The sequence below is a fragment of the Jaculus jaculus genome, chromosome 16 (genome assembly GCF_020740685.1).
Source record: "Jaculus jaculus isolate mJacJac1 chromosome 16, mJacJac1.mat.Y.cur, whole genome shotgun sequence".
Lineage (NCBI taxonomy): Eukaryota > Metazoa > Chordata > Mammalia > Rodentia > Dipodidae > Jaculus > Jaculus jaculus.
The window spans coordinates 29315980-29330274 of NC_059117.1; the positions used below are offsets into that span (position 1 = coordinate 29315980).

Here is a 14295-nt window from a genome sequence, read left to right on the forward strand (position 1 = left end):
ATCTCTCCAGCCCAACAAGTAGCTGAATTCTTATGATGTTCTTCATACTTGTTGAACTTACTTAGAAAAAGTAAAGACTCTTTAATATAAGACAAAATAACTTTGCTTAAACAAAAAAAATTACAAATACTAATAAGAAGAAGGAATAAATTGCCTTCTTTTAGGGATGAAAACTAATAGGAGGCAACAGGGAAGATAACTTGAAGCAGCTCCATTTCCTGTTCCCCGTCCTTTTCCTTCTCTGTTGCTTTGTGGGGTCAGTGACAGAACCTGGGGCCTACCTTGCTAGGCAAGAGGCACTTCTTGGACTCTTTTCCTTACCTTGTTAGGATGTGGAAAATTCTAACATGGGACAAAGACACCACATCACATGGTAAGAGGACAATTTTCAAATAAAGAATAATTCTGATGGTTACTGATTAGATTTTTCATAGTGTGACTTGCTAATCTATGTAGCTTTAAAACTCCCCAGTCGTTGAAGGACCATTTCATTTGTTATCATGTTTCATCTTTAAAAAAAATAAATAAATAAAAGTTTAGACCTTTAAGGAATTTTTGAAAAGTTTCTTTATGTGAAGGCAGTTATTTTCTACTTATCTAGTCTTTTCTCATTAAAGTAAGTTATATTTGGCAGACACAATGTTACAGGTACAAACATTGACTTATTTTCATAATCCAAGCATTACATCCTGTAAATTACATAGAAAACTTAAAATTCTCATGTACACTAAGGAGCGAGGTGGGGAAGAAACACATCAGGGAGATACTTAGGTAAATGTTTTTATAAGCCTGATAGGTGATTGGTTGTTGTTGTTGTTGTTATGGTCTGTGTTTTTCATGCTATCAGGAGCTGGCCAATGAACCCAGAATTTCTTTCTTTAATCAAGGTAGCAATAATGGTGGCTCCTTGTCTTAAACTCTCCTGTCGCTTTTGTTCATCCTGGTGGGGGGTGGGGGAGAGACAAAAGGATCATTACTTCAGAAAGAAAGAATGTTGCACACTACATTGGATGGAGAGACACTTTGCAAGATCTGTTGCTCTCTGGATTAGCCATTTTATCAACTCAGACCCTTGCTGCTGGCAGAAAGTCAGCCCGCTTCATGAAAAGGACGCACTTCTGTAAGCACTTTTCATCACAGACAAAAATCTGCTAAACATATAAAGAAAAACACTGACAAAATTCCACATGGTAACAAAAGGAAACAAAAGATTATTTTCCCTTAATCCAATTTCTGAACAATTTTGGCTCTCCACTGAAGTGTAAATATTTCCTTGGTGGTGTGAGTGATTTCTTTTCTTGTTTCTGATTGTCCTACAGCTTTGTAACGAGCTGTTTGTGAGCACTGATACAGGAGAACCTGTTGTAGGTGAAGAATAGGGTATTTCGTGACATCAGTTATCTCACAAGTTGTTAAAACATGGTTTTCCCTTGCAAACATATTGCCTATGCAAACCAATTTAGTCTTTTTACGTTTCTTGTGATATGAAAAGATTATGACATGAAAGGAAAGGGGAAATAAGCTAATATCTTCAAAGTCTCTGTGCTATCAATTATGTTATATATATGAGAAGAAACAGTAAACCAGTCTCTCAACTTTTGCATCATAATATCACTGAGACTGCCCCCCCCCAGCCTCTCACATTTCCCCTCATTCCCTGGAATTATCCCAAAAGCTTTCTTCCAATGACTTTGTATTTCTTCCCATTCTTCACACAGCCAAAGTACTCATTTTAAATATAAACTGATCATATCAGTCAGTGTTCTGCCCCAAATCCTGTAAAGGCTGCCCTGAAACCTCAGGACAAAGTCTAACCTTTGAACTTGGCAATAAAAAGCCTCTGATCCTTCCAGCTTCTTGACATTCCCTTAAAATCACAATCTTGCCGGGCATGGTGGCGCACGCCTTTAATCCCAGCACTTGGGAGGCAGAGGTAGGAGGATCGCCTTGAGTTCAAGGCCACCCTGAGACTACAGAGTTAATTCCAGGTCAGCCTGGACCAGAGTGAGACCCTACCTCGAAAAACAAAAAAACAAAAACCAAAAAACAAAAAATCACAATCTTCTATAAGCCATAGCCAGCTCCTTAGGACTGCCCACATGAGTTCTTTTCCTGAGCTTGCCCCTCCCCCCTCAACCAGTTGATACTGTTTTTCAGAAAAGCTTTCTCATATCCCTTCTTGCTTCACTCATCCACAAGTATTTCTTATGGTTCCATCAAGGTGTCCAGAATTCTTCCATCTAGCTAGTATGCTCTGACCAAGTTTGGGTGAGGTGCCTTCACAGCTGTGAATTCTTCTAGAAGGCTTTATTTTCATAGTCTCTTTAGATGATCATCTATAATTATAAGATAATGATTTTGTGACACAAATAATTTTTATCTTATCTCTGAATATGGATCACTTAAGCTCAAAGCCAATACCAATGCAGCAGTCCAGAAACTATAAGACATTCAAAGCAAAAGAAACTTAGTGATATAGATATCCACCTTTTCGGTGTAACTCATCTTACATCGGAGGCTATTTGGTTCTATTGTTTACTCCTACTGGTAAATTTAGCCTGAAGCCTGGAAAAAGTACAGAGAAATATTCACTCCCACCACTGTGTCTCATCAGCCATAGCCTGGATTAATCACCTATGAGGACAAAGGCCTCTCAGCCTAAGCTTCTCTTTCCCACCCATTTCCCTGATTGTGTTCCAAGGGGCGCAATTGTGGAAGACCCAAGAGGACTGAATGGTGGTTACTTTTTTTTGGTGGATACTTCAATATGTGCTTCCATTATTTTTTCTGGTTTCTAAAATATCACAAGGACTAAATGACATCTAATCTTTCTAAAGACAAATGTTTAAGCTTAAAATTTGGCATAGTTATATGGAAGTATGTATCAACCATGTCACATTATTGCTAAAAGTGAACAGAACACAAACTATTGGTGTGCATTTGTTACACTACTACTACATCTACTCTAGGTTCAGTGAAGCATGATACAGAAGATAATATAGGTTTATTTTCAATGTAGGGAGAAAATGATTGTCTCTTAGCTGTTTTATGGTATGTGCATGCATGTGTACTTAACCTGTTTGAGTAGAGGTACACATGCACATGCCGTAGACCACGTGAGGAGGTCAGGGGGCAACTGGGTGTCAGAACTAACTTTTTACCTTTGCTGAGGCAGGGTCGCACATAGTTCACTACTGCTTCCCCTCTGCCCCCAGATCATCACAGTAGCTGGCTTTCTATGTGGATGTTGGGTTCTAAACTGGAATACACATGCTTATCCAGGAAGCACTTTATTCACCAAGCCATCTTCACAACCCATCTAAAGCTATTCACACTTGTTATAATAAAGGTAGCACTGGAACAAATGAAATGAAGGAAAGAAGTGGTCGAAATTTGAAGGAACATTAAAGAAATTGTGTGTGTGTGTGTGTGTGTGTGTTTTTTTTTTGATCTTAGAATATATATTCTAAATTCATTTAGATAGCTCTAAAACTTCTATATATTTAGATAGTAAAGAATATAAAACATTCTCTTAAAGAATATGTGTACAATTTTTTTTCTCTAGACTATTTTCAAAGATTAACATTTAGTGAGAAGAAACTCCACCATTTTCATTGTTTTCCCCTTTGGCCTAAAGTCTATCAATCATTTCACTCCCAAGAAATATGAGTGCTAGGGCTGGAGGGATGGCTTAGTGGTAAAGGCACTGGCCTGCAAAGCCAAAGGACTCAAGTTTGATTCCCCAGGACCCTCATAAGCCAGATGCACAAGGTTATGCCTGTATCTGGAGTTTGTTTTCAGTGGCTCAAGGCCCTGGCAACCTATTCTCTCTCTCTCTTTCATAAACAAACAAACAAGCAAACAAACTGATTAGAGCAAGGTGTGGTGGTATAGACCTGGAATTCTAGCTCATAGGAGGAGATAGAGACAAGAGGATTTTATGCTAGAGGCCAGTCTGGGAAATACAACAAAAATGCTTCACAAATAAGTAAATACTGAAAGGACAGTGAGAGATATGTACTCTGAAATTTACATTGTATACAACGATGAACAATTTACAGAATTTAAACTCACGGGGCTGGAGAGATGGCTTTGTGGTTAGGACACTTACTTTCTTTGCCCTCAGCTTCCTCACTGTGGGCTGAAAGTGACCAGCTGCCTCTGATGGACTGTAACCTCTAACTGTAAGCCAAAATAAACCCTTCCTTATTTAAATTGCTTATTGTCAAATATTTGTTAATAAGAATTAGTAAATAAACTAATATAGAAATCAAGTACCAAAAGTGCCCATTGCTATGACAAACCTGACCATCTGGTTTGTGGGTACTTAAACTGGTTTGCATGAGTGATATGGTTGTTTGGAACATTGAGCTAGAATTGTCCTTGAAAATTGTAAGCAGAGCTTAATGGGCCATTTTTGTTGGAGCTTCAAAGACAATAATGACAAGGAAAACATGACATTGGAGGTCAGTCTTATGAGGTTTCAAAGGGGAAAAACACTATCAGGAACAGGACTAGGGGCAGTTCATATTATACGTTGTTAAAGAAAGTGGCTGCAATTTGTCCATGTCATGAGAACTGAAATGACACTGAACTTTAAAGTGTTAGACTAATTTCTCTGCCAGAGAAAATCTCAAGACAGGATAGCATTCAGGCTGGTGATGAGAAAGATCAGCATTACTGAAGAGAAAACTCTGGTGCTGTACCAGGACAATAGGAAAGGTATCCCAAGGGCAAAACCCAATCCATCAGTCTCCATCTTGTGAAAATTTAAATTCACTTGAAGGAACAAACCAAAACTGAAGGGATTCCCTGTTCAATCAAAAATGCCTAAGGAAATGCTTTGCCGAGTTTAGCATATAAGGAATGCAAAGGCCTCTACAGGAGCAATACAAGAGGGGAAGACCTCATCACAAAGTGTCAGGGGAACTTGGCAGCTTTATCCACATGGTTTTGGAGATATAAACTATACAACCATGAAGTGTTTTATCATCATTCCAAAGATCCACTGGGGCCAGGATATGTCAGGGTTGGCATCCCTGCAAGGAGGCATATAGCTATAAAGGCAAACCCTAGGTTGCAATGAAGACCCCAGGATGTTGGAGATGCCAGAATCCTAGGATATATGCCAAGGGAAGCTACAAATTCAGAATGGAGCCAGATAAACAGAGAGACTGTGAGTGTTACAGACAACAGAACTGTTGGGATAGAGTTATACAAGCCCTTTGGAGCCTGGATGATTCCACCTACCCTAGAGGCAATATATGAGCTGCAGGGGTTGATGTTTGCCCTACTTGATTTTGGTCTTGCTTTGGCATGGTCTTTCTTTGATATGACACCAGTCCTTCTATTTGGCTTGGTAACATTTATTCTCTGCCATTCTATGTTGGAAGCATGCAAGTTATTTTTTGATGCTACAACAGCTCACATTTAAGAGATTGTATGAGTCTGAAAAGAGAATCTGCATCTACACTTGTGAGTGGCATTTGGGATTATTAAAGGCTATGGGGACTTTTGAAGTTGGACTGAATATATTTTGCATTGTGATTGGGGGAAGAGGTGGAACCAACTTAGGGCTTAAAAGTGTTATGTTGAAGTGTCAAGTTGACAAGGGTTGAATTTGTGATCTTCAATTTTTGGTTATCAACTTGATACCATTTAGACTCACCATGAAATAAAATCTCTGGGCAAAAATATTGTGAGGGATTTTCTAGATTAGGTCATTCTAACTATGAATGGTACCGTTCAATGGTCTGGGTTCACAGAATAAAAAAGGAGGAAGTGAATTGAGCAGCAGCCTTCATTGTTGTCCGCTTCCTCATGGTGGAATGAATGTTACCAGCTGATTGAAAAGCCTATTCCCGAAGGAACATATCTCAATATAATAAAGGCTATTTATGACAAGCCTACAGCCAACATATTACTAAATGGGGAAAAACTGGAAGCTTTTCCACTAAAATCAGGAACAAGACAAGGGTGTCCACTGTCCCCACTTTTATTTAATATAGTTTTGGAAGTCTTAGCCATAGCAATAAGGCAAGAGACACACATAAAAGGGATACAAATTGGAAAGGAAGAAATCAAGTTATCATTATTTGCAGATGACATGATTCTATACATAAAGGACCCTAGAGACTCTACTAGCAAGCTGTTAGAGCTGATCAAAACCTACAGCAATGTAGCAGGATACAAAATAAATACACAGAAATCAGTAGCCTTCATATATGCTAACAACAAACACACAGAGGATGAAATCAGAGAATCACTCCCATTCAAAATTGCATCAAAAAAAATAAAGTACCTTGGAATAAACCTAACCAAGGAAGTAAAGAATCTATACAATGAGAACTTTAAAACACTCAAGCGAGAAATTGCAGAAGACACTAGAAAGTGGAGAAACATCCCTTGTTCCTGGATTGGAAGAATCAATATTGTGAAAATGGCAATCTTACCTAAAGCAATCTACACATTTAATGCAATCCCTATCAAAATTCCAAAGGCTTTCTTCATGGAAATAGAAAAAACAATCCAAAAATTCATTTGGAATCACAAAAAACCTCGAATATCTAAAATAATACTGAGTAACAAAAAAGAGGCTGGTGGTATCACCATACCTGATTTTAACCTATACTACAGAGCCATAGTAACAAAAACAGCATGGTACTGGCACAAAAACAGACATGTAGATCAGTGGAACAGAATAGAGGACCCAGATGTAAGCCCAAGTAGCTATAGCCACCTGATATTCGATAAAAATGCCAAAAACACTCATCGGAGAAGAGACAGCCTCTTCAGCAAATGGTGTTTTGAAAACTGGATAAATATCTGCAGAAGGATGAAAATAGATTCTTCTCTCTCGCCATGCACAAGAATTAAGTCCAAATGGATTAAAGACCTTAACATCAGACCGGAAACTTTGAAACTGCTAGAGGAGTAGGGGAAACCCTTCAACATATTGGTCTTGGCAAAGACTTTCTGAATACAACCCCAATTGCTCAGGCAATAAAACCACAGATTAACCACTGGGACCTAATGAAATTACAAAGATTTTGCACCGCAAAGGACACAGTGAAAAAAGCAAAGAGGCAACCTACAGAATGGGAAAAAATCTTCGCCAGCTATATATCTGATAGAGGATTAATATCTAGGATATACAAAGAATTCAAAAAGTTAAATAATAAGGAATCAAACAAGCCAATCAAAAAATGGGCTATGGAGCTAAATAGAGAGTTCTCAAAGGAAGAAATACGAATGGCATATAAGCATCTAAAAAAATGTTCTACATCACTAGTCATCAGGGAAATGCAGATTAAAACTACATTGAGATTCCATCTCACTCCTGTCAGATTGGCCACCATCATGAAAACAAATGATCATAAATGTTGGCGGGGATGTGGAAAAAAAGGAACCCTTCTTCACTGCTGGTGGGAATGCAATCTGGTCCAGCCATTGTGGAAAACAGTGTGGAGGTTCCTAAAACAGCTAGAGATTGATTTACCATATGACCCAGCTATAGCGCTCCTAGGCATATATCCAAAGGACTCATCTCATTTCCTTAGAAGTACATGCTCAACCATGTTTATTGCTGCTCAATTTATAATAGCTGGGAAATGGAACCAGCCTAGATGTCCCTCAACAGATGAGTGGATAATGAAGATGTGGTACATTTATACAATGGAGTTCTACTCAGCGGTAAGGAAAAATGAAGTTATGAAATTTGCAGAAAAATGGATGGACCTGGAAAGTATTATACTAAGTCAGGTAAACCAGGCCCAGAAAGCCAAGCGCCACATGTTCTCTCTCATATGTGGATCCTAACTACAGATGACTGGGCTTCTGCGTGAGAATGAAAATACTTAGTAGCAGAGGCCAGTAAGTTGAAAAGGAGACATAAAGGGTGGAGAAAGGAAGGGAGGAGGATACTTAATAGGTTGATATTGTATATATGTAATTACAATGATTGTAATGGGGAGGTAATATGATGGAGAATGGAATTTCAAACGGGAAAGTGTGGGGGAGGGGAGGGAGGGAATTACCATGGGATATATTTTATAATCATGAAAAATGTTAATAAAAATTAAAAAAAAAAAAAGAAAAGCCTATTCCCTTGGCCCACTCTCCATGGAGGACTGTAAGCTGAAATGAACATCTTCTTCCTGAGGTTACTTATTGTCAGGTATTTGGCCATGGCAACATATATAGTGACTAATTCAACATACAAACCAAAACCACATTCATAGCTCACATCAGTCTTAGAAGAGTGCTTGATATAAAAAAGACAATATAAAACAAAGGTGGGTAAGAATATGGACAAGAAGAATACTGGCCTACAGTTGGTGAGAATGTAAATTAGCACAGCTACTATGAAGAAAAGCATGGAATTCCTGAAAAACATGAAAAAATGTATGTGTGTGTGCGTGTGTGTGTGTGTGTGTGTATGTATATATATATATATATATATATATATATATATATATATATATATATATCAGAATTTCTACTATGGGATATATATATAAAGGAAATAAAATTCCTATCTTGAACAGATATCTCTTCTCACATGTCCATTGCAGCATTATTAATATATTAAAGTTGTTTCATTAATTATAACCAATGTTCCAATATTAACATTACATTTTAATAAGGGAAATCCATCATAATTTGATAACCATCATCTGAATCTTTCTGTAAATGTAATAACTATGAGGATTATTTATTAAAACTAAAGATTCTTGGGCTGGAGAGGTGCCTTACTGGTTAAGCACTTGCCTGTGAGGCCTAAGAACCCTGGTTTGAGGCTCGATTCCCCAGGACCCACGTTAGCCAGATGCACAAGGGGGCGCACGCGTCTGGGATTCGTCTGCAGTGGCTGGAAGCCCTGATGAGCCCATTCTCTCTCTCTCTACCTCATTTTTCTGTTGCTCTCAAATAAATAAATAAAAATAAACCAAAAAAGATTCTTGTAGCAAGCCTCCAGCATGCTTGGGTCTGGAGTGACCCTGTGCACTGCTACAGTGCAGCCAGAGAAGCTTTTCAGATGTTTTAAAACTTTGCTCTGCCCTCTCCAGATCAAGATTAGAAATTTCAGACAATAAAGAGAAAGAAAGGAAGAAGGAAAGGAAGAAAGTTAGTTCAGTAGAGAGAGGATGGTGGAAGAGGGACAGAAGAAAATAATGGGAGAGATTCTAAAAAAAAAAAAACCTAAAAACTCTAATTAAAGAAATAAATATATTATAAAATGTAATTTTCTTTTAATAAATTTTGCAGTTGATAAGAACATAGGTTATAGAGTAAGAATTGAAAACTTTAAGTGACCTTTAGAAAGACCATTAGGTTGTACAGCACTCTGTATGTTGTGATTTGAGTCTTTTTTTTTTTTTCAAACCCCAAAAGTCATTTTAATTAAAGCAATTCGTACAAAGTTGCCAGTGGATCTAGATGTTAGATAAATTGTTCAAACAACTTCATTCTTATCCATTTTGGAGTGAAATTCTTAGGAGTAAAATGGAAGAGAATTAAGCCAAGTAATACAATCAAACTCTTCAAATCTATATCGTGAGAAAGAAACATAGTATGTTTTGCCAGTGAAAATGACTGGATTTAAAATAAATTTGGATGAAAACACTTTCTATTAAATAGAAGTAAGTAGCATTTTTTCGTCTGAAGCTGCTTTGGCACCAGACTTTCCTTCCCGCTCCACAGGCTTCAGGTGCCACCGCACAAATAACTCCCCGGTGCTCTTGAGACATGTGTTGGGCATGTTTTCTTCTGTGGGAAGTCCTTGTGGCAGCTTCAGGGGCTTGATACTCATCAAGTGTTTAACCACTTTTAGTTTTGCGTTCACTGAAGGAATATTCTTATGAACTTGAGGCGTATGTGCTTTTTCTAGTCCAAGCGTCTTTATTGTATCCTTTTCCCAGTATGGACGCCCTTTTATACTTCTTATTCTGGTAACAACATGCAGTTTATGAGGGTGCTGTGGATCTCCACCATATTTTTCATGATCTTCAGGACTAGGCTGAAACACTTTGTCTGGAATTCTTGATTTGGTAAATTTGTGACGAAACCAATTTGTACCAACGAGAGAGTACACAGTTTTTGTCACAGTCTGTAGTTTACCTGGGGACCTCAGTACCACTGAGTGCAAAATTCCTGCCATTATATATTAATTCTCCTCTTTAGAGGCTGACATGCAGAAGGTCCTGGGTTTAATCCCTAGTGATGCTTTCATCCCACCCCATTACAGTCGCGGCCGAAAGTCGAGCCTGAGCTTCCAACCAAGAGAGGCTACCGTGATTTGAGTCTTACGTGTCCTCAGGTTCTACCTCTACATTGACACAAGGAAAGACTGTTTTTTAAAAATCAATTGCAAATACACTGTGTACCAGAGGTTGGTCTTCTATGGTGATCAGGTCTTCACACTTCCTTTTTTACTCACTAACCTTTCAATTTCCATGAAAGAACACCTTTGGAGAAATTATTCTGAAAGTATTTGAACATGAGGAACTTTCTGAAAAGTATGTTTTTTTTATTTTAATCTTAGCTATCACTGTACTATGAAGATGTCAAACTTGAATAAGTACAAATGAATTTATGAGAGGCTGTAAGAATCAAGCTTATGTACATTTTGTAGAATTCTGTGTCAAAGAATAGCAGGAAAGGCTATGATGTCATCCTCTAAGTCTTTACAGATGGCATGAAAGGAAATATTTAGAGATATATACTTTTTATACACATAGCTCCTAAGGAACACAATGCATTTTGCTGAAAGAAGGATGAGGAAGTTCAAGAATATGTGTGGATATTTAGTCTTTAGATGTCTCAGGAGATTATAAAATCCTTACAGAAGAGTAAACAGTGTATTGCCTACGCAGATTCCAATGTAACAACACCTAATTCAATTTCCATGAACCACAAAACTGTTCTGAAACCCAGGTTATCTATTGCTTGCCAAGCTTGTCTTGGGAAATTGACGTGAGAATTATTCTCTAAATGCCATGAAATTTCAAATATCTTAAATAAAATCATAACAACTAAATGTGTTCATATATACACCTATTTCTCTCCATTCCAAGTACTACTTACACAATTCACAAGTGGCAGACTTTATAAACTTTTTACAATTTCGCTGAATCAATGAAACCAGTAATATTACTTTATTTATTTTTTTTTTTGGTGAGGTATGGTCTCAATCTAGCCTAGCCTGACTTGGAATTCACTATGTAGTCTCAGGGTGACCTTGAACTCATGGTGATCCTCCTACCTCTGCCTCCCGAGTGCTGGGATTAAAGGCATGTGCCACCACACCAGGCTCAAATCAAAGTATTTTGAGGCTAACTATTTTTGCATACATTTCGCAGATGGGGAGGGGGGTCTATCTAATGGTGACACACTGTCCCCTAGTGGGGATAAAAATAAATGTTCATTGTTAATAGGTTTTTAAAATGAAAGATAAAGTCTTCAATCACCCTATGATATGGTGTGAGAAAAAACAAACAAACAGAAAATTAGCTTTTTGTTTGTTTATTTTTTGGGATAGGGGTAGGGTCAAGGCAGGGTGTTACTCTAGCTCAGGTTGATCTGGGACTCACTCCATAGCTCCGGGCTGGCCTCAAACCCATGGTGATCCTTCCATCTCAGTTCTCCAAGTCTCGGGATTAAAGGTGTGTACCACTCCTGGATAAAACAGCCATGTATGAAAGAAAATCATCTTCTCTTTGATCCTTTGAACAATATGACTCTCTAAAATCTAGACAAGATATTATTGAAACTATATTGGGGTTTACTGACTATCAGTAATCCTACCATAGCATCGGTCTCTGTTTTGCTCTGTGTAATGTGAAGCTTTGAAACTTAATAAATGTTCCATAAGTATTTGAAACGAGGTAATAAAGAAAAAAAAAAAATAAAGCCTTGAGGGGCAGCACAATGCCCTGATATATAGAGGTAGAAATAACAAAGAAGATCACAGTGAGTAAAATGCGGAAAGGCAAATGCAGCAGATGTCTAGACCGAAGGACAAGCAGTTAATTGTTATGTCAATTATTTATAGATCTGGAACTTGCCACACTTTACTTTCCTACATCATTCACAGTATCAATTTCACAACCTAGTAAAGTTGAAAGAGTAATCGCCTATACAGTGTACCTTTTGATTAGCAAAAATATTTTGAACTTATACAACTGACCCAATAGTTACTAGTCCTGCTCATTTTCTACTGTAACATCCTTACTAGTCATATTCCAGACCCTCTGCATCCTTACCATCCTTTGCCCAGAGTACTCCAGGATGGCCTTGATGGACCTTCTCTTTGCTTTTGGATATTGCTTTAAGCTCACTTAGAGTAACTCTATCCAGTATAATACAACACACTACTATTAATGTTTCATACCATCCATAATCAACCCAACCCACCCTTCTAACTGCAATTCTCACATATTTTTAATTGATGTTATGAATAATGTTATAAAAAAGTAAAGTACAGAACTATTTTTGTGGCCACATCTGTACAGTCAATTAGCCTGCCCCAGGAAAGGGCCTTTCCTACAACTGATTTGCTAATGCACATCCATTTTCAAAGACTTGGCTATGATGACTTCCTTTATGAAGTCTTCTGTTTAAGTGCACATCAACAACTTATGCTATATGTTTTGCATGTATGTTAAGTTTGGGGTGTGTGTATGTGAGTGTGTGTGTGTGTACCTATGCATGTGCATTTGCTCTATGTATGTGGAGAGGGGGTATGTAGATGTGCACACAGGATAACAGAAACCAGAGGAGAACCTCTGATATCCTTCCTCTACTGTTCATCCATGCATTTCCATGAGATGGAATCTTTCCTAAAACACAGAGCTACTTCCATGAACTTTTAAAATCCATAGCTGATAAATCAATAAAATATAGACACTAGTATCTCAGTGTACTTGGAATGTCATAAAGGAAAACAAGATTTTTTTTAAAAAATCCTTTATTCAATAATGAAATAGATAAAGGGAGAAAAGGAAACATTTTATTTCACTGAATAATTATGTTCCAGGAATCTTCTTCAGCCTGGCAATAAACTATATATGAACATGTGGACAAAAATATTTTTTCTGTATGAAATATATTGTTAAGTAAGTTTTATAAATAATATATAGATGCCAATATAATTAGAAACAAAAATAAAACAATAGACCTATTAACTATCAAAATGAATTCAAATTAGAATTTTAGACACAAAATAAAATTTAAAACTATCACTTAAATGAACTAAACCACAAAAATAAATAAGCCTCTAAAATGTGAATATATTCCAAACATCCTCCTTTCAAAAATATATATAACACTGACTTACTTTAAATACTTTGATTTCAAGTAAAATCTCAAGGAATAGATCAAACAAGAAATTAGATATAGCTGAAGAGGCAATCATTGAAACTAAAGAAAGAGTTGGATAAATTATGCAACATGCATTACAGACAGAATAGATAATGAAAATGACAAAGTAAAAGGAGATAAAGGATGTGGCAGATGAAAGTACACTTGAAAATCAGAAAGGGAGAATAAAAGTAGCAGAGAAAATAATTTAAAAACTATTATGACTGAAACTTATCTACAACTAATAAAACATATTAATTTATTTGTATGAAAAACCTACCAAATCTGAAGGGAGATAAAAACGAAAATAAATTACCAGATACATATTAAGAAAACTTGATCACTCATAGAAGAAAGTGTTAAAGCAGCAGGACCAGAAAACACAACTAAAGACCAGCAGTCACACTGACGGCCATCTTCCCCCCCACAAAACCTGAAGACCAGCAGTCACACTGACAGCCATCTTCCCCCCCACAAAACCTGAAGACCAGCAGTCACACTGACAGCCATCTTCCCCCCACAAAACCTGAAGACCAGCAGTCACACTGACAGCCATCTTCCCCCCACAAAACCTGAAGACCAGCAGTCACACTGACGGCCATCTTCCCCCCCACAAAACCTGAAGACCAGCAGTCACACTGATGGCCTTCTGCTCCTCCACAACAACTGTGGAACAAAACTGCTTATTTTTAAATGTACTAAAAAATTCAAAATTAACCTCTCTAAACGCTTCCAAACTAGTGACGAATACTCTTTTTCATGCTCAAAATAGTATACACATTCAGGGGCTGGAGAGATGGCTTAGCAGTTAAGCACTTGCCTGTGAAGCCCAAGGATCCCAGCTTGAGGCTCGATTCCCCCGCACCCACGTTAGCCAGATGCACAAGGGGGCGCACACGTCTAGAGTCGTTTGCAGTGGCTGGAGGCCCTGGCGCG

The 14295-nt window shown here is 37.6% G+C and overlaps 2 protein-coding genes across 2 annotated transcripts in view; both read right to left on the bottom strand.

The window, feature by feature from the left end:
- Positions 1-549: 549 nt before the first annotated feature.
- Crppa (CDP-L-ribitol pyrophosphorylase A) overlaps positions 550-14295 on the bottom strand; it is a 318445-nt gene continuing 304699 nt past the window's right edge. The window contains exon 10 of the mRNA XM_045136023.1: positions 550-940. Within this exon, the coding sequence (XP_044991958.1) occupies positions 836-940 (105 nt within the window). The 3' untranslated portion in view covers positions 550-835. The remainder of the gene's footprint in view (positions 941-14295) is intronic.
- Positions 9632-10159, bottom strand: LOC105943682 (39S ribosomal protein L30, mitochondrial-like). The gene has a single exon (XM_045136130.1). It carries the CDS (start codon positions 10157-10159, stop codon positions 9632-9634), a length of 528 nt encoding a protein of 175 aa, XP_044992065.1.